General features: G+C 33.5%; 1 protein-coding gene across 2 annotated transcripts in view; it reads left to right on the plus strand.

The window, feature by feature from the left end:
• LOC145261227 (uncharacterized) overlaps window positions 1–24,773 on the plus strand; it is a 231,194-nt gene that overhangs the window by 163,971 nt on the left and 42,450 nt on the right. The window contains exon 2 of one of the 2 annotated variants that reach the window (XM_080119591.1): window positions 6,163–6,315. The exons of the other annotated variant lie outside the window; for it this stretch is intronic. Coding sequence (XP_079975717.1) covers window positions 6,163–6,171 — 9 coding nt within the window. The 3' untranslated portion in view covers window positions 6,172–6,315. Of the gene's footprint in view, window positions 1–6,162; window positions 6,316–24,773 lie in introns of those variants that run through there. 2 annotated transcript variants of the gene reach the window in all.

Below are 24,773 nucleotides of genomic sequence, written 5' to 3' on the forward strand. Positions count from 1 at the left end.
TTACCACAGTCACAATTTCTCTAAATTTTTTGCCAATTTGTTTCTGACTTGCTGGGGCTATAAAAAAAAATGAATAAATAAAAGTTGGTGTTTGTATGTCCATAACAGGGGTTGCTTTCTTAGAGTCTCACATTGTCAATATCTGCAGCGAAGTTGAAATTTTCAGGATGCAAATGCATAAGTTCAGTCATTATAACAATGCATTTGCAATCCCCTGTAATCCATTCGGATGAATAATAAGAATATAAAAAAAAAAATACAAGGCATTATTTTATTTTTATTTATTTATTATTTTTGAACGCTCTTTGTAGTTAATTTGTGCTCCTAAATTGAAGAGGAACGGTGTTTTGAACTTGAATTATAATTAGAATGTTTTAACGAATGACGGTGGCCCTTCTGTTGCATTTTGTTGTGAGGATGTATGAACTGCGTGATCAGCTTAATAAATATTGTTGTGGGCTATGGAATTAGCTATGTAAATGTTCAGATCGTTTAGGATCTATTTTTAGAAAAGGTATTATTATACTTAGTTATGGGTAAATAAGCAACTTGTATTCAATCGGTCATATACAATAAATTGTTTGTTCAGGCAATCAACTCGCCCTTCCTCGTTCGATTCCAGGGTTAATTTGATATACAACAACCTGTGGAGATAATTATTGGAGAAACTGTCTGCCTAAATTTTATTGTGAAATGATCCTCGGTGGCGCCTTGGAAGCTGAAAAGGCAATGACATGAAATCATGAGTCATTTTAACTGGTTTTATTATCATTAATGAACACTCAACACACTCTCTCTCTCTCTCTCTCTCTCTCTCTCTCTCTCTCTCTCTCTCTCTCTCTCTCTCTCATATATATATATATATATATATATATATATATATATATATATATATATATGTATTTCTGCCTCTCTCTTTATATTTCTATTTTCTCTCTCTATTTCTCCCATCCTCTCTTTCTCTGTCTGTTTGTGTCTCTCATCAGAATAGGCCAAGAGATACAGAGAAAGTTGAAATACTTGCTGCGGGCATTAATTGTTGTTGATGTCTCATTACAAGGCACCTCTTTAAGCGTCTTTATCTTTTGCTCTTCCCCCGTTCTCTCTAATATATTGTGTGTGTGGTGCTTAAAAGTGAGAATTTTTTTGTTGCTTGTATTTATGTAACGAGAATTCAGATTTCAATTCTGAAACAATCTAAATATATTTATAGAGTTTGAAAGCTTCTAGCTACACATTGAAAAGAAAAAAAAATAATGGCTGAAGAAAATTATGAATCCTTATGTTTACAACAAATTTTAATCACAGTTCGATAGAATTAGCTGCCAGTGATGAAAGGTGAAACCACAAAAAAGGTGCGAAGTACAAAAATGCATTCGTGTCCATTTCGTTGAATATTGCTAAAGTCTATAGAAATTCTTCATACTAGCTTCAGGGGGGATGGGTGAAAAAAAATTGATTCATTCTAATAAACAATGATTTGTACAGTTCTGTCCTGTTTGAGCTTTAGCACTCTGTTTTCAAATAATTTTCTATCTGTTAGGTTTGCTCTCTTTATCTGGACATCTCTCTATTTATCCTTCTCTCTCACACACACACACACACACACACACACACACACACACATATGGACTTGTCTTTGTCTTTCTGTCTTGTCTTTATTTAGTCTCTATCTAGACTTGCTGTCTCTCTGTCTGGTCTCTATTTGGACTAGTTGTCTCTCTGTCTGGTCTCTATCTGGACTAGTTGTCTCTCTGTCTTGTCTCTATTTGGACTAGTTGTCTCTCTGTCTGGTCTCTATCTGGACTAGTTGTCTCTCTGTCTGGTCTCTACCTGGACTAGTTGTCTCTCTGTCTGGTGTCTACCTGGACTAGTTGTCTCTCTGTCTGGTCTCTATCTGGACTAGTTGTCTCTCTGTCTGGTCTCTATCTGGACTAGTTGTCTCTCTGTCTGGTCTCTATCTGGACTAGTTGTCTCTCTGTCTGGTCTCTATCTGGACTAGTTGTCTCTCTGTCTGGTCTCTATCTGGACTAGTTGTCTCTCTGTCTGGTCTCTATCTGGACTAGTTGTCTCTCTGTCTGGTCTCTGGACTAGTTGTTTTTTTCTGTCTGGTCTCTATCTGGACTATAGTTGTCTCTCTGTCTGGTCTCTATCTGGACTATAGTTGTCTCTCTGTCTGGACTCTACCTGGACTAGTTGTCTCTCTGTCTGGTCTCTACCTGGGCTAGTTGTCTCTCTGTCTGGACTTGTTGACTTTCTATTTGGTCTTTTTTACTTCATCTTCTTTTGCTATTTTTAATTTTCTCTATATTTCAAGGTTGCTTCTCTCTCGTTTCCTTTTCCCTTTGCTCCCTCTCTCCGTTTTCCTTGCAACCAGTAGGGAATTCTATCTCCATATTAAACCGTTGATTGACCTTCCCACCAGGTCCTGACCACCATAGAATGATTGGGCTGATAGCCAGGGGACAGGGATGGCTCTAGAGCATGGGTCAATTACCACATTTCTTTCTGCGGACACTTTTTCTGTTTTTCGATTCCCAGCAGACAAAGGGGGTCAAAACAACAATGACTGGACATTCGGCCGGACTATTGCATTTTCCATTTTACCACGGTCACCATAAACCCCCACTCCTCGCCTCAAGAAATATGGATTTTGTTTCTAACATTCATCACAAATCCATCAATCATCGACAAACATTGGGCACCTTTTAGAATATAAGTATGAAAAAATGCTAACATATCCAGTTTAAAGCATGCAACACACGCACACACTCCCATTCTTATAATGAAGACAGGTAATCGTGTACGTACTCTTCTCTCTCACCTTCTTTCTTGATTATATATATATATATATATATATATATATATATATATATATATATATATATATATATAAAATTTTACAGAATGTTTAAAAAAAAACAAAAAAAAACATCAGTACAGTCGGTTTCAGATCCGATAACAGGAGACCAGTTTAGGGTCCAAAAAATATCAGATTTTTTTAGCCTCGGTTTATATCTGTACAAAGGCTAAAGAGAATCTGATATTTTTCGACCATAAACTGGTCCCCTTATATCGGATTTAAAAAAACATTGTCACACACACACACACACACACACACACACACACACACACACACACACACACACACACACGTGTGTGTGTGTGTGGATGGGTTGGTGTATATATTGTCAGGTGTTTTGGGGAAAGAACCCCTGCAAAGTGCTCAGTTATACAGAAGCAATTCAATATAAGAGCATAATATTTATTTTCAAATTTTTACAGAAAGTCAGAAAAACATCGATACCGTCGGTTTCAAATCGATACAAACAGGACCAGTTTATGGTCGAAAAATGTCAGATTCTCCTCAACCTTTGAACAGATATAAACAGCTGAAGAGAATCTGAAAATTTTCGACCATAAACGAGTCCTCATATCGATTTGAAACCGACGGTAATGATGTCTTTCTGACATTCTATAAAAATGTTTATATATATTAGGCTTATGCTCTTTCTCTTGCACATGTATTAGTATGTGCTCTTTCTTTCTTTCTTTCTTTCTGCATGCTGTTATTCTGTCTTCACACTTCATGTATCTCTTTTTTTCTATAGTCTTTCTCCCTCCATATAATATAATCATTGCAATTCAATTTTCTTTGTTTTTTGTTTTTTTTTTGTTTTGTTTTTTTACTCTTTCCCTTGCTTTTCTGTTTAAATGAGATTTTGACATTTTTCTCTTTTCTTATCCGCCTCGTTTTATTGGTCTATCGATCGCATCATTCAGTTTCTCGGCTTTCCTTTCTGACTTAATGAATTCACTCTAAATATCGGATGGGCTATTTGCATTGTCTGCTTCATCATCATCTTCATATCTTCACCAACTTAAAGATTACTCAGGGAAGTCGTCGTAGTGATGGAGCATGGTAAGGTCGGTAGAACGAACAATCTCTAGCTTGAGTGAAAGATAAATTTCAGTGTTATCTACTATGGAATTGAGCGATAACAGATAACATTTTTCTTTGCCGAACATTATAATAATCTAAAGAATGGTAAAGAATGAAATAAATCCCAGACTATATATTTGCAAAACGTTACTGTAAAATCTGAGTTCATTTAAAACTGATAGTGAATCAAAATGTGTCAGATGAGGATAATGATAAGTTTATTTTTTTAAATTTAATTTTATTTTATTTTCTTAAATACCCCAGCAACAGCTTGTATTAAAAGTCTAAACCTGAATAAATGGGTTCTTTTGGTTTTGTGGAAATTTCTTAAAATATAACCCGGTGTGGGTCTCCTGAACAATAATAATTATTCTGAAAATAAAAATAAACTTATATAATTTGGAATTAATTAACAATTAATGAGAATAATTAAATTGTAGTGCGTGCCAATGTTCATTTTCTTTCTTTTATGTAAGTTTGGCATGTTTATATATTTGTATATGCAGGATTCACTCAACTCATTAATCGAGCATCATCAGTGTGAAGGATCATGATGTTGTCTGTATTTAGTTTTCTGCGCTGAGCAGAAAACTGAAAACAGACAACATTATGAACCTTTAGGCTGTGTCCTAGCATTCATAATGATTGGTTAATACTTTATTTATATATATATATATATATATATAATTCCTAAAGTGCTTTATTCTTTTATGATGAGCTATGCATTACAAAAGAAGGTGATACATTTAGTATAAACATGGATTGGTACAGTAGTAGAACTTCAGGCTCAAAACTTGGGTTCTGTTTTCGAATCTTGCCAAGTTCAGCTAAGCTAATGAATTGTATATTGACGGAACATGTGTCCACGAATATATATATATTATATTATATTATCTATACTAGCAGAGAGACCTGATGGTGCCCGGGATTAGATGAGGATCAACAAATGTACTACGCTTCCAATACTTTTATTGTCATTGGAATCTGTGAAATCTGTCTTATCAAAGAACTTACTGTTGATTTTATATGCTGGGCCCTTCTGCTTGTGCAGTGATAAAACTTCTAAAACGCACTTCTGATGTTAGACTATTGGACTGCACAATCGAAAAAAATCGGATTTTTTCGATTATCAATTTGTAATATTCATTGGGGGGTTGGGTCTGATACAAAACCTAAGAACACTGCCAAACATATAAGTATGTTTGTGTGAAATTTCAAATTAATCTGCTCAGCCATTTGAGTCTATAGAGAACAAACCCGCTCGCACACACTGTTTATATATAAAGTAGATAGGTAAATATATAATGTATGTATTTAGGTGTGTGTAACATGAAGTAATAAAATCTTTCAAGTGAGGTTATTCCTGGCTAATACATACTGTAGATTCAGTAACCAACTGAATTCAAATCTTGTTGAATATATAATGTACGAATTGCATTGGGAAATTTATGAACCTAGCAGATTGTATTAAAGAATTGATATGCTGTGAAACAAATTAATCAATCTTTGAGATGAATGAGAATTAACCTTCCCAGTTTCGGAAAACACTATATCCTAAACGTTAAACGACTTTAATCTATTTGTTTTTTCTTTTTTTTTTCTTTTTTTTTTTTTTGATGCGTTAAAGAATCGATTAAAATCTGATGTTATGAAAAAAAAAAAAAAAAAAAGATTCTGATAAAAGTTAACATGTGTATGGCCTCGCGATATCTGCTTTCTACATCTTGGAAATTGTTTTCTGCTCGAAGGTTCATTTCATTTCTCCACTGTTAAAAGAATCACACCTGGACTGATTAGTTCTGAAAAGTTTACCAAATTCCATAAAAGTTTATCTCTTTTTGGAAATGAAGCTTGAAGCTACATTGAAATTTAATTGCAACAGAAAAAAATGAATAAGATTTACTTCCTTTTCTGTTAATTTTTTTTTATCACATTTCTTAATCCTAAACGTAAAAACAAAAACAAATAAATTCAAGAGCAATAAAAAACCAAAAAACTCCTTTTCTCTTGTACAACCATTTTTTTAATGAACCTACAATGGTATATTTGAGGTTTATCTGATGTAATATTTAGAATTTTAATCTTTTTATATCACGAATGCCCCCTTTTTATATTTATGTTCTATTTATTTAAAAATAAATTTATCTTCCGGAGAATTTATTTTTTTAACACATGTAATATATTTGATTGCTAACAATTTTTTTTTTCTTTTTTTTCAGGTAAGTTGAAATCCTGGATCAATTTAAAAAGTAGATGTAAGTTTCTTATTATTATCTTATTTTTATATCTTTTTTTCTTATATATATATATATGAAAATGTATAAAAAAGAATACAAAAAGTGTAAAAGCTTATAACTTTTCTTTATTCGTTTTCTATTGGTGATGTGCAGGAATATAAAATATGAAAACAAATTTAAAAAAAACAACTTTTTTTACAAGTACATAATTTTCGACCGATCCTTCAGTCTTCATCAGTGTAGTGAAAGTGATGATCATACACAGGGAAAAGGAAGGAGGTGAGGGATAGCCAATGAGAAGGTGCCACATCAGTTTTAAATACATATGTACACAGTATATATGCACACATATAAAATAAAAATAAAAAATTAAACAGTAAATAAAAATGAAACGCACCTTTAACTGTCCAATATTTTGAATTCCAATGATATTATTTATTCCAAGGTGTGTGTGTGTGTGTGAATATATATATATATTCTTTTTTGGTAAGTTGCAGCCAACATAATTTTCAGTTATTGAACAAGTGAACGTGTATAGGAGTGGGGGAGGCACTGGTTTTTAAAAGATTACTTTCTTGACAGGAGAGTAATAGAGAGGGTCAGGAAAACGGTAAAAAAAAGGTGGTTGGGCAGATGATGATGGCGCTGTTGTCAGGAATGATGGAATGGTTTCTAAATGGAAGGTTATATTCATCACTGGAAACGGAATTGACACATATGGTGTCTTTTATTCTGAACATTATTCCAGCAAATGACAGGATTGGAATTTATAAGGTTTTCTTTGATATTCTATCTACTTTGGACCTTCCACAGACATTTGGCAACACAATGATGGACTTTTCATTGACTTCCAACTTCTCTTGCTTACACAGAAATTTTGTGCCTGCATATAAGTTGTGTGTCTGTGTCCACCTTTTCGTGGTGTGTAACTGTTTACTCGTGCATACATATGTGCATTCATATATACATTCATCTTCAAGGATTATTTCTCTGGTGTAGCTATTTCTCACATATATATCATTATTAATATTTTTATTAATATTTATTATCCAGAGGCATATGTTTCATTAACAATCATCAGTGTGACTTATATAACTGTACCGCCAGTCGAACGATTCAAACTCTAGACTTGAATACCTTCAATCCAACATTCTTAAGCATTCAACCGCAATAACAGTGGTGAAATAAACCCTATATTTTATTTAAAGAAAGGTCTCAGAAAGTGTTTGATTTGCCAGTTTTCTCCTCTTAATAGTGTTCAGCTTTTCTTGTCTTGATAAGTTTTGCTTTTTACTCTATGATAACGCAATATTTATATATATATATATATATTGTATATATATATGTATATATATATATATATATATATATATATATATATGTATATATATATGTATATATATATGTATATATATATATATATATATATATATATATATATGTATATATATATGTATATATATATATGTATATATATATGTATATGTATATATATGTATATGTATATATATGTATATGTATATATATATGTATATATATATATATGTATATATATGTATATGTATATATATATATATGTATATATATATATATGTATATATATATATATGTATATATATATATATGTATATATATGTATATATGTATATATATATATGTGTATATATATATATGTATATATATATATATGTATATATATATATATATATATGTATATATGTATGTATATATGTATATATATATGTATATATATATGTATGTATATATATGTATGATTGTTGAGCTGGATTAAATCCGACGATATGAAATAAAATGGAGGTGGAAGGACCTGGATACTCAACGTTTCGCCCGATTTATGCGACTCTCTCGTCAATGACCATCCCTCTTGAAGAAGCCTGCATAAATCGGGCGAAACGTTGAGTATCCAGGTCCTTCCACCTCCATTTTATTTCATATATATGTATGTATATATATGTATGTATATATGTATATATATATGTATGTATATATATGTATATATATATGTATGTATATATATGTATGTATATATATGTATGTATATATATATACATATATATATATATATATATATATATATATATATATATATATATATATACATATATATATATACATATATATATATACATATATATATATATACATATATATATATATACATATATATATATACATATATATATACATATATATATATACATATATATATATATATATATATATATATATATATATATATATATATGACGAGTGCCACACCCCCAGTCACTGAGCTTCCATGTGCCCAAAGATGACTTCAGTCCTGCCAGCTACTTGCATACCCTCAAGCAGACATGACATCGATGGTGGTCATTGGTTTGGATGAAACCAAGAGCAACGGGACTTTCATTGTTGGGCCCTTTCATGTGATAGACAAGACCTGCCCTGGACAACAAAACCCGATCACACACCTCACAAATTGATAGATCTCCATTATTGGATGACGATGTTTGATGCTTCCTACATGCTCTCTTGAGCTTCGTTTGATCTATCTTGGCCACTTCAAAATGTTCTGCGCCCCTGTATATCAGTGCCCTTCAGTGCTTGCAATCAGAAGCTAGGGCCTCCTAACTGTCAACAGGGACATGAAAGCTCACCAACTCTCCTTGATGCTATCCCGAAAACATTTTTTGGGCTTGTGCCGAGGTCTTTTGCCAAGAAGGAGCTCACCATAAAACAACTGTTTTAGGAGTTGATAGTCATCAAGCCGGCCAATTGTTTTGTTTTTATATATATATATGTATATATATTATAGTCACCGATTTGGATCCAAGAGTACAAAACTATCATTGCATGACATCAGTACAAAGAAGCACAACATTTTATTTGATTTCTAACTTAAAAATTAAAGAAATTGAATTTGAAAAAAAATGAGGTAATATGTGATTTACAGAGTTGGTATGTGTTTGTTAAAAGGAAGGAAAACCTCACTGCAAAAATTGGATATCATCAGATATAAAAAACAGAGAATAAAGAAGATAATATGGTGTTATAAATTTAGAGAAGGAAAGCATTAGTTTCCTTCATCAGTACTTGGGTCTTCCTACTAATGTGTCCTGGGGTTCTACTGATTATATATATATATATATATATATATATATATATATATATATATATATATATATATATATTCAGTAGAACCCAGGATATGGCGGTCCTAGGATACGGTTTTTTCAGGTTATGATATGGAATACAATGTTTTTCTGACCCCTGGTTATGGTATTTACCCCACCTTATGGTGTTATTTATAATGTTATTTGATTATATACATGTGTATTATATACTACACTGTATTTTGTTACTAATTTTTAATGCCGTATTCAGGGGTTCTAGTAATCAGAACCAATATATATATATATATATATATATATATATATATATATATATATATGTGTGTGTATATATATATATATATAGGTTCTGATTCTTTTTTTAGTTTTCTTACAATATATTATTATTGTATGAAATATGCTTAGAGGAAATAACATTGCGCACACAGACACACATACACATAATTCATGGATATATTATGATTCCCTTTTTCTAAGTTTATATTTATTTTATTTTTCATTTTCCTCTGCTCTTGTTCAAATGACCCCCTCCAAATATTGCAGCAGACAAATGTTGATGTATGGCCCCATCTGCACTCTGTTACCCAATTTTGTTTAGACCCCTAACTTTCCATGCACTCCTCCCTTTTCTCTTCACCTCTGTTTTGATATGGGTTATTCCTCCATTCTTCTAACATTGAAACACAACACCTGGAAACGAGAAAAAAGGGGGGGGCACTATAAGCATAAAAAATACGCTTTGAAAACCGGTAAAGAAGACAAACATAGTTTATATCTTTATTTTGTTTAAGTTTCATCGTTTCAGTTCTAACATCCACTAATGTTTACAATGGCTATTTAACATCAAGATATATCGTGTATCAATCTCCACTGACATGTTATTATTAATTTCTTTAAAGATGGTAGATTTATGAAATATTTTTTTCCTTTTTTTTTCTTTGCTTTCTTTTTTTTTCTTTGCTTTCTTTTTTTTTCTTTGCTTTCCTTTTTTTCTTTGCTTTTCCTTTTTTTCTTTGCTTTTCCTTTTTTTCTTTGCTTTTCCTTTTTTTCTTTACTTTTCCTTTTTTCTTTGTTTTCCTTTTTTTCTTTGTTTTTCTTTTTTCTTTGCTTTTTCCTTTTTTTCTTTGCTTTTTCCTTTTTTTCTTTGCTTTTTCCTTTTTTTTCTTTGCTTTTTTGTGCTTTTTCTTTTTTTCTTGGCTTTTCTTTTTTTCTTGGCTTTTTCCTTTTTTGATTTTTTTATCTTATTTTTTTTTTTTTGCTTTTTTCCTTTTTCTTTGCTTTTCCTTTGCTTTTTTTTCCTTTGTTTTTATTTTCTTTCTTTTTTTATCGTCTTTTCCTCTTTTTCTTTTTTATTTCCTAAACATTGATTTTCAAAATCCAAGCCTATGTAGGAAAGTTATTTGTCTTACATTGACATGAAAAAATTTGAGATCTAATCGTCTCTCCAGAGTTTAATAACTAAGGAAGTCGATTTGAATAATGCTGATCCTACCCATTCTACATTGACGAAAGATTTTTTTTTTTTTTTTTTTTTTTTTTTTAAATTTTTGGACTTTCATTTTCGTTTCATGTTTTTCATTTTAAATCACATAAATACTTAAAAAAAAAAAAAAAAAAAAAAAAAAAAAAAACCCGAAGTTTTCATTTTTAAATAAGAAACTAAAAGCTAGAGTTGCTAAGTCAGCAAGTAAACCGATATCGAGGAGTGTGACAAATGTGAGGTGGGGGTGGGGATTATTATGTAGTACCAGCCTTGCCTGCAAGCAAAGGGGATAATGGACTAAATATCAAGAAATCTCAAAATATGCTTTAAAAATTGTTTTAGTTCATGCTCGGTAAATATTTGATTGATCTATAATATAAAAGACAGTTGTGTGTGTATGTTTTTATGCCCGGCTAAAATTAAAACAATACAAACACTCACAAAGTTGGTATTTTATTAGTTGACAATGCCCTGGATAAATAATATCTAAAATTTAGAAAAAAAATTATTTATTCTTTGACCTCTAATTGACTGAGGAAGGGGGATGTTTTCCAGCCAGATTATACATTGACTAATTGGAAGTAACTCTGATTTTTTTAACCAAGGAATTCCCTTATGCCGACTCATTCCTCAAAAACTCTTATAAGGATGAGTTGTCTCTGTTTGTTCAGAGAGAGGAATGGGCTGGCCATTGAAGAAAGATGGAGAGATTGGAGGAAAGAGAAACAGATGGGTTTTGATAGAAATATGTTGCATTTTCACCATGCAGCCTGCTAGTAGTAAATAAATTGAATAAAAAAAAATGTGTCATTATCGTAGTTATATTGACATGATAAAACGCACACACAAGGCCATCTTATAATTTTATTGATAACAGATTCAAGATAGACAAGTTTGTGACTTGCAAGTAACTCTCTGGAAAGGAAGCCACCGTCAAGAGATTGAGACAAAAATAAAAATTGCCTCAACCCAAAAGGTTTTCTCCGTCATTGTTGCTAGTAGTTGTTCAAAAAACAGTACTGAACTTATGTCAAACATTTTTTTTTTCTATTATATTGAACCGGGAGAGGGAATAGAAGAGTGCAGTCTAATGCAAAGGTGGAGATTTGCAGCCAGATGAAAAGGTATTAAAAGATAGATGTTAATTTTTTTTTTTTTTTTTTTTTTTTTTAACTCTTCTAGCTTTGTTATCTATAATCAGGGACGTGTTAGGATGCACAAGCACCTGCCTCTTTGACCCGTGTTTTAAAAGTGCCCTTTTCAAAGGAACGTATTATAGGCCTGCGCCACACAAAGATGTTGTTCATTACTATATTTTGCCGTTTTTTTTTTTGTTTTTTTTTTCACTTGAGCACCTACCCTAAAAAAGTTTTCTGCACGTCACTGTCTATAATCCTGGGCAACGCTGGGTAGTGCTGCAGCTGAAAACTCAATTATGTAATTATTAATTTAGAGAAGTAATAGATTGATATCATTGTTTGTTTGTTTTTTTAGCAATCTAAATGCACATAAGTAAAATCAATGTGATCCAAAATTAGGAAAATCTCTCACTTTTTTGACAAGCTGTATGTAAAATGAATGTAAGAATGTGTTCCATGAAATAAAATGTCAGTTGCTTAGGAGGTTGGACCATCTTGTCCAGGGGGAGGAGGAGAAAGCATTTAAGACGAATGTCATCTGTTGGAAGTAGTGAAGAGATAATGTGGATGGACAGGGGGGGGGGAAATGTGGAGGTTATGGGTGAACAGAAGGAAATGAACTCTACATGGGGTGAGGTACAGAGAGCAACTGCCTCCTCCCGCTTCCTCTCTAGAATTACTGATGTCAAATTGTCAAAACCTTTATATATATATATATATATATATATATATATATATATATAGGGAAAGAAATTAATTGTGGTTCTGGTAGTCTACTTTTTAGTAAAATAAAAAAAGAAAACATGGAATGAAAATGGAGGGGATATTAACATGTTTTCATTTCATCTGTGCATTAAATAATGTCATTTCAAATGTAAACTTTACAGGCGGTTTTGGGTCAATTGACATGCACAGCTTTTTTTATCGAGGCCCAAAGGCTACTCGAGGATAAGGGTTAATGAATGTAAGGTGGTAGTGTAGTAACCGTTAATGGTTTAAATTGGGTAGAATTTGATTATTTATGGGAATGGCTCAACAAGAATTTGTTTGCATTGGATTTGAAGGCTACCATGTTGTATTTCATCAGAAGCAGGCCAGCAGAACAATGTTCTACAAGCTGGCAGTTATGGGAAAGAAGCTTTGTTCGTGGAATATGCGTTTAGATTTAGTCACAGATAGAGAGTGAGGGAAATTGCATATACAGGGTGACCCCCCCCCCCAAAAAAAACGGACCTCACCTCTAATTAGGCCCGTTTCTTAGTGTTTTGTCCGAATGATATGAAACTTTGTTCATAACTAGTTTATTATATTCAAAACATCACATCAAAACACTAGGGTCTTTGGCCTTTTTTTTTTCTCCGTTCTACAGCATATGTTCTAAATGGCCTCCATTTAGCTTTTGTTTTTGTTTTTTTTTGGGGGGGGGTCACCCTGTAGTAGTTGTAGCTAGTCTAGTGTTTTTTTTTTGGTTTTTTTTTTTTGTGAAAGTTTGGCAAGGGGGAACGATTAGTGTTCAATCGAGCACTTGCGATGAAACTAACAAAAGAAATAAAAATGTGAAGGCATCTTAAAAAAATAAAAGCTAATCTATTATATAAAGGACAGTTGTGCGTGTGTAGGTTAGTATGTTCAGCTAAAAGTTTTTAAAAAAATGCAAAACTGACCGCCATTAAGTTGGTATTGTCTTGACTGGTGATGTCGCGGTTGTACAATATCTAAAATTTGGAAAAGTCTGTTCATTCTTTGAAAGTCAACTGAGCTCATTTTTATTAGTGGGGTGGGGGGGGGGCTCCGTTTTGTTCTAAATTTTTTGAATCTATGTAATAATTTTAAAAGAAAACAATGTATTAATGTATTAATTTGGAAAAACTGCTGAGTCAGTCATCAAAATCTTCTGGATATAGTATAATTTACTCTGCAATTATGGTGAGAGTAGGGAGGGAAAGAAACAGTAATTTATTATTTAAAGGTCTCTGTGTGTGTATTTGTATGTCCAGTTGAAAATCAAGAACTACAAAACAAAACCCATAAAAATTGCTATATTCTTGATAGACATTAAAAATATTTACTCTTTGAGGTTTAACTGGGTCGAGTTTTGTTGGGATGGGCAGTTTTTCAGTGTTATGTACTAATGTGGGAATAAAATGCTAATTCTACAAGAAATCAATTATATGAAATGTATATTTCTGTATTTATGTATGTATCCAGCTAGAAGGGAGTGGGCTTGCCATAGAAGAAAGAGAGGTTTTAGAGCAGGAAAGAGAGTGATAGAAGAAATGTTATACTTCTGCCTCGGAAAACGTTAGGTAGCCCTGCTAGTTCAAGCATAAGAGTGATAGACAATTGACAATGTCTTACAGAGCTGCATTTGTGCAGCCAAAAAAAGGGGAAAATATTTTTCAACTTTTTTTCATTCCCCCTACCTACCCTACCCAGCGTATCTTCCTCTCAGAAACTCAATGAGTGGGAAATTATTTAGAAAATTGACCAAAGGAATCTGAATGACTGTCTCTTTCTGAAGTGGTCCTATTATATTCCTACTTGAGGTTACTAATGAGACACACACATAAATACATATACATTGTTGGGTAACTTTAAAAGTTAAACCTAAATAGCATTTTAGTTGACATGTCAAACTTTGATTCTGGCTAGCCAAATTTTATTTGTTGTTTTACCATGTTATTAGCAGCATAATGATATACTTCACTACGATTTATTTTCAAAATTATGAAGTTCTACCCAGACAACTGATAATATAGAAATATTTTTTTAATTATGACTAGGAAGGAATATCGGCAGGGGGAATAATTCATATTTTAATTGAAAAATTTGTTTCCCTTACAACTTGGTTTATATTTTTTTTTATAGTTATATAGATTTAAAAAAAAAGGTATCAATAAATAAAAAAATAAAATTGAAAATAACTTCACTACATCTCGGGTAACGCTGTCTAGGCGTATGTATGTATGTATGTATGTATGTATGTATGTATGTATGTATGTATGTATGTATGTATGTATGTATGTATGTATGTGTGTTTGAAGGTGTTTTTTATGTTCTCATTTTATGTATTACATGGGACTCTGCATGTGTTTAGTCTGTATTAAAGATGCAAAGAAAACTTTGTTTTTCTTTCTTTTTCTTTCTTTACCCATCCTTTTCTGTGGCAAATGAATAGCATCTTTCTTGTTTTATTTTTCTTTTACCCTCTCCCTCCCCCTATATCTGCTGTTCTCTCCAGACAAAAGAATGGCAGACACTCACTCGAATTGCAATTAAACACATTAGTTTCTCTGTTATTGTTTTGTTTTCTTTTGACTTCCATCTCATGTAGCCAAACATGATTTGGTTTGGTTTATTACAGAAGACACAAGAGTCGTTTTTTTTTTTTCTTTTTATCCCAACAAATTTTATTATTTTTACTCGTAGTATTTGTTCTCGGCCTTATTATTATTATTATTATTATTATTATTATTATTATTATTATTATTATTATTATTATTATTCTCATTTCCTTTATTTCTTTGCATCTTTCTTCATAAGTTCTTTGTATACTTTTCATTTTTCTGCATCCTTCTTTCTTTCGCCATCATCTTTTTCCATATACTTCTCTCCCCCCTCCCTTGCATCCTTTCTGTTTCTTTCTTTTGCTCTTTTTTTCTTTCTCCTTTTGTCTTTTTTCTTTTGCTCTTTTTCATTGCCCATATTCGTATTATTTGTACTGTTTTCATTCTATCTTTTCATGTTATATTAATTTTCCCTCAATGTAAACGTCAAAGAAAAGAATTAGATTTGATGTTTTCTTTGGCACCAAAAGTCAATCTCCAAAAACGCACACAACCACCGAAAACGCTTGGTGACTAATACTCGTCTTATTAAACGCCTACTGTTGCTAACAACTCTGATAGTAATTGAATATTTTTATAACATGAACAATGTCATTGCCTTCAAAAGACTAACACTGCAACAGAAGGTACCTAAAAAAAGGTTGAAGGACACAACGTTGGAAGCATTACATAATAACAATTAAGATGAGGATCAGTGACGTGCAGAGAAGTTTTTCGGGGCAAGTGCCAGTGGGGCAGAGACCTATAATACATTCCTTTCAAAAGGGCACTTTTAAAGCAGGAGTAAAAGGGGCAGGTGCTTGGGCACCTCTAACTCCCGCCTCTGCACGTCCCCGAACAGTAAATGATGGTGATTATTAGATGCATGCATAAGTTTTTGTATGTTGTATCCTATCTACTACCGACCTAAAATTTACTTTCCACCATATTACCGTGGACTGCTTCCCTTACATGATCGTTTTCAAGTCCAATATGAACAAATATCATTTGAATTGTCCTGAATTAAGAATCATTCTAAATCCCTTCATAGTATTATTCCATCATCCAATTAATCATCTTAACTCTTATCCTCGAGTGTTTTTTGATCTTGGTAAAGTGGTGAGCCACTAGTTTACTATAAATAAATGGGATCAGTTTAGTTAATGTGGTCAAATTTTGTTTATAGATAATAAAGAAGTGGCTCCCTCACATGTCTTTGCAAAGGGGAGCTTTTTCAGTCACTCTCAACTTTACTATTTCTACTTTTATTATTATTGGTTGTGAGGAGCGAGCCATCTCATACTTGATGGAAGAAACGGTGACCGGTCATTAGTGTCCCGGTCATAAGTATCTTAGGTCTTAAATGTCCTAGGTCTTTAGTATACCTTATTATTTGTGTATCGGTAATGTCTGTTTTGTTGAGGTTTTGACACCACCTTCGGACAGAACTGTGACATCCCAGTCTGAAATAAAATGTTCATACCAACCACCACTGTTTTGCTAAGTGTAAAAAAATATGAGATGAATCTTAGTTCCATTTATTACAATTAAAATTTACAATACATGTTATATCGCCGTCAAAAAAGTATTTGCAAATACAATTTAAAACGATTCCAAACCAAATTTTCAACCAATACAATTTATATCTTCGATAAAGTAAAAAAAAAAAAAGAGGAATTTCAAATGGGAGGGGGTTTTTCTCTTATGTTACTGGTACACAAATAAAAAGGTACACCAATGACCTAGATTCGGAAGGAACCATGTCATACTGATAAACAAGCAGAATTGTTAACAACCGTTATGAGACTCTTTTGCTTTTGTTAAAAGAACCAAATCTCTTTATTTACCATTTTTAGTTGCGCCAAACTTTCTGATTTGTCTGTTATAGGAGAAAAAAGTAAGAAATCAAGAATTATTTTTATTCATTTATCACTTTCTTTTCTTTTTTTCACCTTGATATAAGCATGCTGGTGTTTGAGTCGAGTTGTTTAGAAATTCAGAACATTTTCTTTGGCATCCAGTCGTGTGTGCTAGACATCAAAGCTCTCTCTCTCTCTCTCTCTCTCTCTCTCTCTCTCTCTCTCTCTCACTTCTCTTAAAAAAATTTTTTTTTATTGAAAACCAAAGGAATACATGCACTCGTACGTTAATATCAACAGGTAATATAAGATATTAGTGTTTCTTAACCTCTAACCCTACGGAGATATGGACTTCAGCTAGTATTGCATATTTTTATTGAGTCTTGCATTGACTTTGATAAATGTTTTGAGTGAATCGGTTTTATCTGCAGTTCACTGAAAAGGCATTGGAAAGAAAATCCGTATATAAATAATGAGACCAACAAAAACAGAGGTGAATGTAAGATATTCTTTGCAATTTAATCTGGTGTGTGCGTATATATATATATATATATATATATATATATATATATATATATATATATATATTGGTGTATAAAAAGAAATGACAAAAATAATTTATTTTTGCTTTTTAAGTAAACATGATTTTCTCTCTCTATTTTTGTTTTTTTTGTTTCCACTTGAATTGTAAATCTACAAATATGCTGTCTATTTGGCATGTTTGATATTCTAGAAGAAATTCTTTGATCTGAACTTGCATTGTCTTTTAATGTTTTCATTATTTAATTTTTTTTTTTAATTTTCTTTTTTTTTTTTTTTTTTTTTTTTGCTTCAAAGCAACAATAATCTCTTGGGTGTATTAAGATGGAAGTCATTTCTGGTTTCCTTTCTGTTCAGGTTCACACCACACACACACACACACACACACACACACACACACACACACTCTCTCTCTCTCTCTTTTGATATGTGTGTGATTTGTTTTTGCTTTCTACTTTGAATGTCACTCTCTTTTAGTATTTTATGTTTGCTCTCTTCTGTGATCTGTTTTCTAGCATCACATGAATTTACCTCTTAACATTTACTCTCTATCTCTCTTTTTATATTTATTCTGTCTCTCTCTATATATCACTCCTATCTCCCTCCCCTCTTTCTATCACTCATCCATCTCATTCCCGCTCTTTCGTTCACTCATCCATCTCATTCCCCCTCTTTCGTTCACTCATCCATCTCATTCCCCCTCTTTCGTTCACTCATCAATCTCATTCCCCCTCTTTCGTTCACTCATCCATTTCATTTCCCCCTTTCTATCACTCACCCATCTCCTCCCCCTCTTTCTTTCACTCACCCATCTCCTCCCCCTCTTTCTTTCACTCATCCATCTCCTCCCCCTCTTTCTTTCACTCATCCATTTCCTCCCCCTTTTTCTTTCACTCATCCATCTCTCCCCTTCTTTCTTTCACTCAGCCATCTCCTCCATTCTTTCTTTCACTCAGCCATCTCCTCCCCTTCTTTCTTTCACTCAGCCATCTCCTCCCCTTCTTTCTTTCACTCAGCCATCTCCTCCCCTTCTTTCTTTCACTCAGCCATCTCCTCCTCTTCTTTCTATCACTCAGCCATCTCCTCCCCTTCTTTCTATCACTCCCTTTTTCTCTCTCACATACTCCCTTCTTTCTCTTTTTCGCTCCATCTCTTTCTCTTCCATTCACGCCTTCTATTTCTCTCTTTCTTTCACTCCCCCAATTTCTAGCTCTCTTTCTTTCTTTTACTTTTCTCTTCTTTACTTTTCATGTTTCTCCCTTTCTTACTTTCAACCCCCCTCTTTCTTCCTTGCTTTCCTTCATTGCTCCATCTTTCTCACTCTTTCTTTCACTCGATCTTCCCCCTTTCTCTTCACTTAAAGGCCAGAACTTTTTCTCCATGCTTACTCTCCTATGTGGCCCATTGATTTGACCACATCCTCCCTTTACTCTTCCATTTCCTCTTTTTCTACCTCTCCATTGCATTTTAATTGTCTCTTTCATATTATACTCTTTCTAATCCTTTTATTGCTACTAGTTTAGCCAAGCTGTTAGGGAAGGTGGTAACCAGTTGGTGTTTAGATTGGGTCAAATTCCGGTCCTCTTTCCCCTCCACCTCATGACACCTAACCCCACCATTTCCCTTCTTGACCTGCCAATTCCCTTTATTCTATCTTTATTGTCTCCATAGTATGCCGGTCTCTTTCTCTGCATCTCCTTACAAGTCTTTAACACACTAGCTGGCCTAACATAGCTGTTTATCTATCAAACAAACCCAACACAATTACAATCTCTCTCTCTCTCTCTCAAGCAAAAAAAAAAAAAAGCATCCAACCACAACTGTTTTTTATTCTAAGTAATCTTTTCAAATAACCGAAAAGTAATTCAATTCTTTTTTTTTTTTTTTTAGCAAAAGATAAAAATAGCCGAGTTGTTTATAAAGAAACCGAAATGCATTCTAGTAGATTTAATTTTGTATTATTTTTAAATGCCATAAAAAAAGATTGTATAAAACATATTTTGTGCTATTATATTTTAGAGTGAGTAGACGATTGTGAATTCATTTAGAGCCTGCTTAAACTACCTAGGCTGAATTCCATAACAAAGACACCACAGAAAGTGGTTGCACGATTTTATCAATATAATAAATGGGTAAAACCATAAGTTATTTTGAACATATTGAGCTTTCTTTTATTCCTCTTGACATTTGAAACCGTTTGATTGGATACTTTAAACCTCTGCTTCTGAGACCATATCAAAATCAAGTAGAATGAATGGCCATAACGCGTGTCTCCTTCGTAAAGCTGTTAAGTTTTACCGATGCACTTTCGTTTTCCCATCTGTCTTTGTGTTGTGCTCTATTGGTTTGCACATCTTGCAGGGGATGTGCCAAGAGGTCTTTGGATCAAATTCTTGACTGGACGAGTGCCAATCTGTCCAGAGATGCAACAGCAATATTTGGTGGCAGAGACGCCGGACATAGCTGTTCAATAACTTGTAGCTAGGTTTTCAGTTTCTTTGCAAATGGAACAATGGCGCCAAATGGCACTTTTCCAACTGATTTATTATTTCTGAGGAACTGGTTACTGAAGAAATGAGGAACTTAGCCCTTCTCACTCTCTGCCACTGTGTATGAAAGTGAAAATAAAAGATCTAAAAGAACCTGACCATTTTCTGGCAAAAGTCATTATTCACACGATGGACAGTGTAGTGGTGAAGTTGTTACCAACAGATTTTGGACTCATTAGGATTTGGGTTGGGATTATTGCATCACTTTCACTCGAGAATAGTACAAATCCATCTGTGCTTAAATCGCTCTGTCTTTCCAATTTACTCTCTCTCACTTCTTCCTCAGTCTCTCTCACTTCCCCCATTTCTTGTCGCCCTCGCTGTCTTCCCCTCTTTCTCTCTCACTTTCCCCTGTTTCTTGCTTTCTCTCCGATTCTTTCACACTTTTCCTCCCTTCAACTCTTTCTTGCTTTTCCTCCCTTCACCTCTTTCTTGCTTTTCCTCCCTCAGACTCTTTCTCGCTTTTCCTCCCTCAGACTCTTTCTCGCTTTTCCTCCCTCCGACTCTTTCTCGCTTTTCCTCCCTCCGACTCTTTTTCGCTCCCCCCTTCTCTCTCTCTCTCTTTCCCACTCTTCTCTCTAATTTTTCTTGGCTCATCTTTCTCTTTCTTATTTTTCCCTGTTACTCCTCTATGACTTGCTCACTTCCCCCCCCCCCTCTCACCTTCTCCCGTATCACCCCTTCTTTCCTTAGAACACACTCTCTATTTAAATGCACTTCGATGAAGATAATGGCAGCAATGATAAAGAAAAAACTCATATATGATTCTTCTATGCAAAAAGATTAGTGAACTGCTTTGAATTGAAAATCTAAACTAAAAAGTTCATATCAATTTATTTTCTCTTTTATCCATTAATTCCCTCCTTTATTTCTTCTGTTTTTATTCTTCTCTTTTCATGTTAAACAAAGAAATCAATACATTTTCAACATCTTTTTTCCCTTGTCTGCTTTTAACATTTTTCATCCTTCATCATTTTTCCGGATTTTATTTATTTTCTTATAAAATAGCTTCACTCTTCAATTCTTTAATGTGGCACTCCCTTCGTCTTCTCACTCACTCCCACTTTACACATTCTGGACTCGGCACTTGACACGCACCTTGAGCTCTCACTCAACACGCACCTTGGGCTCTCCCTCAACACACACTTTGAACTCTCACTCGATATGCGCCTTGGACTCTCGACACGCGCCTTGGACTCACTCGACACGCGCCTTGGACTCTCACTCGACACGCGCCTTGGACTCTCACTCGACACGCGCCTTGGACTCTCACTCAACACGCACCTTGGGCTCTCTGTCGACATGCACCCTGGACTCTGGTGTCTATACACCCTCTGGACTCTACACTCGACACGCCCTGCACGCTGTACTCGATACGCCCTGGACTTTGCACTCGACACGCCCCGGACTCAACACTTGACATTTTGTACACTATCACTGAAGCTCGTCCATACCGCACAAACCCATATTTACCACACTCCACCTAATCTAATTGACAAATAGTCGCACTGGCTATTAAACTGCACATTTAATTTTATTTATACATGCTCTGTCCCTTATATCTAGCTCACTCATCTCGTAAACATGACATATTGAACTCTTTCCCTTTCCATTATATTGCTATTATTGTGCTAACCTCTGAACTTTTATGGAATTTAGACGTAGTCGGTGAACCATACGACCACACATTTCTTTCTCTAAATGAGCTCCAAATAAGCGGTATGTTTTAGTGGACGGTCTGTTATGTATATACCACTGGTTGGGATATCACCTGGGGACAGAAAGAAGCAAATTTGTAGCCATTTGAGGTGTAGGAACAACACCCCACCTCACACACACATACCAAAAAAAATAAATATCTGTTCTGTGCGCTTGTAATTGCACTCCTGTGCTTCCTCCTCCCGAATGCATTAGCAATATCTCATTTTACTCCCTCATCCCGCACCATTGACATGCACACTGTCAACATTCTCTTAATGGTAACACAAGACACAAAACTAACAGTGGAGGAGGAAATCTTCATGAGGATGACATAATACGATGAGAAAATGATGAATGATTGATAAAAACCGGAAACGAAATCTGAAGCAAATCCGTTTCAAAATGTAAAAAGAAATGAATTTTTATTTTTAAATAATGAAGTAAAGTTTTATTAATCCATTAATAATTTGAAATAATAGATGAAAATTATCTTCAATCTTCCCGTGCTTTCCACATGCAAACCTATAATCCCTCTCGATTATAAATCACCTTAAAAATTATTTACAGCAAAACAAAAGTAGGACTAACATATGCATCTCCTCCTCGTTATGATGATGATGATGATATATTTTTGATCTAGATCAGGGATCTCCAAACGACGGCCCACCGGCCAGATTCGGCCTGCCAAAGTCTTTAATCCGGCCCGCGGAGGTCTTAGAGAAAACATAAAAATATTCAGGAAATATTTTTTAAAATGGAAATGTGTAAAAATAGTGTAATGGTTTTTCTTTTTGTTCCGAAAATTTTTTTTTTTAAAAACTGAGGTTTTGGAAAACCAGTTTTACTAAAAAGCAAAGCTAATAAGCAAAAGAGGTCATTCAGGTCATTTTTTTTTTTTTTTTTTTTTTTTTTAAATTTTGGCCTATGTAGCTCTAAAAAGCCAGCAATTTGGCCTCCTGTTCGAAAAGTTTAAAGACCCCTGATCTAGGTCAACGTTTATCAACCTTTTCATCTTTGCATAACCCTTAAATTAAATTTCTCAATGAACTTTTGCACAAAAATAAAAGTATATACCATATCTTTTTCGTTTTATTTTCATTATAGTACGTGTAGTAAATATAACATATTGTTGAATAACTACTTTAGGGAAAAATGAATATTATTTTGTCAATTTTTTTTTGTGATGCTAAACAAACCCATATTATTTGCTTAAAATGCTTCACTAATAAAATGAATATATATATATATATATATATATATATATATATAATTATTTTTTTACTATAATAATTAAATACCTACAGACACTAGTGTTTCATCCTTTTGGGAATCTTCAGGGCAGGGTGTCACGATTAACACCAGTCGACAGATTCGAATCCGGCAACACGAACCATCTCTGGCTCGATTAGCAAAGACCGTATCCAATCGGCTACCATTAACCGCGAGAAATAACGTTGAATTTAAACTTAAAAATTTTTTTTTTTAATGTTCTTTTCGTCAGTCACAGTGATCTAATCGTTATACGATGATCTATGCATAAGAGCTAAATTGACCGACTTAATTCAACTGAAAGTGCTCAACGATAAGAAACGAGTTTCTTAAAAGGGCTGGCATAATTATTTTTTTACTATAATAATTAAATACTTACAGACACTAGTGTTTCATCCTTTCGGAAATCTTCAGTGCAGGGTGTCACGATTAACACCAGTCGACACACACACACACATATATATATATATATATATATATATATATATATATATATATATATATACTAGACCCCCAGGATAGGCATTAATTCGTTCTGGTGTATACAGTACATATTCAAAATTAGTAACAAAATACAGTACAGTATATAATACACATGTATATAATAATCCAATAACATTATAAATAACACCTTAAGGTGGGGCAAATACCATAACTAGTAGCTAGAAAAACATATTACTCATAGTAACCTGAAAAAAACATCCGAGGAGGTGGTATATTAATATATTTGGTTTGTTTTTGTGGAGCCCTTAGAGATTTATTACAGAATTTTAGGGTTCTGGGGAACTCAATTCGGAAACACTGATGCCCTTAAGAAGAACTCCTCCACGAGCCCCATTTCACTAACTGCTTAGTACAAACCTGCTGATGGAGATCTGGCTGGCCACAGAGCCGGCTTAGCAGCACTATTGAGCCAACAAATAGTTGATGGAATCTAAAGTTGACTAGCCAGTATTTGATTTTTTTTATTACAATTTCTCCTGAAGGTTGACACCTTTTCTTGTAGACAATATTTAGTTTCACAGACTGAAATTTCTGTGCAGTTCCGATTTTTATCAGAGATGACAAGTGATCTTAAGTCAATCTAATTCTCTGAAAAGTTTTTACATGAAAGATTGTAAATTCCTCTTGAGTTTTCATGATGCAATTGCCTATAACGTCTTTGATTATAAAAACTAGTAGTAAATTGAAAAATGTTGTGTGTATGACATTCTAAAATGTCGATCAGTAAATTCAGTGTCAATAAGTATATTCCTAAAATGAGGATAGATAAATTTTCGGTCCCCCTTTTTTTTTTTTTTTTTTCTTTCGAAAAACGTTGTGTCCATGATTCAATTTAAAAAAAAAAAACTTTCCTAAAAGGAGAATAAATAAAGTTCACCACTTTTTCGACACCTCTTGTATTTTTATATTCCCCCTCCCACTTTTTCAAAGTTTCTGTCAGTGTAGACCGCAAATAAGTTTGCAATAGGCTGCATCTAACCTGTAGGCCGTATACCTACAACTAGAAAGTTCACAAGTTAGAAATGATGCACCTGAAGATGGTCGGAAGTTGCATAGACTGAAACGCTGTTAATACAACAATCAAGATGAGAG

This window comes from Euprymna scolopes, chromosome 37 (assembly GCF_053919585.1).
Source record: "Euprymna scolopes isolate OS-2025 chromosome 37, ASM5391958v1, whole genome shotgun sequence".
NCBI classification, from domain to species: domain Eukaryota; kingdom Metazoa; phylum Mollusca; class Cephalopoda; order Sepiida; family Sepiolidae; genus Euprymna; species Euprymna scolopes.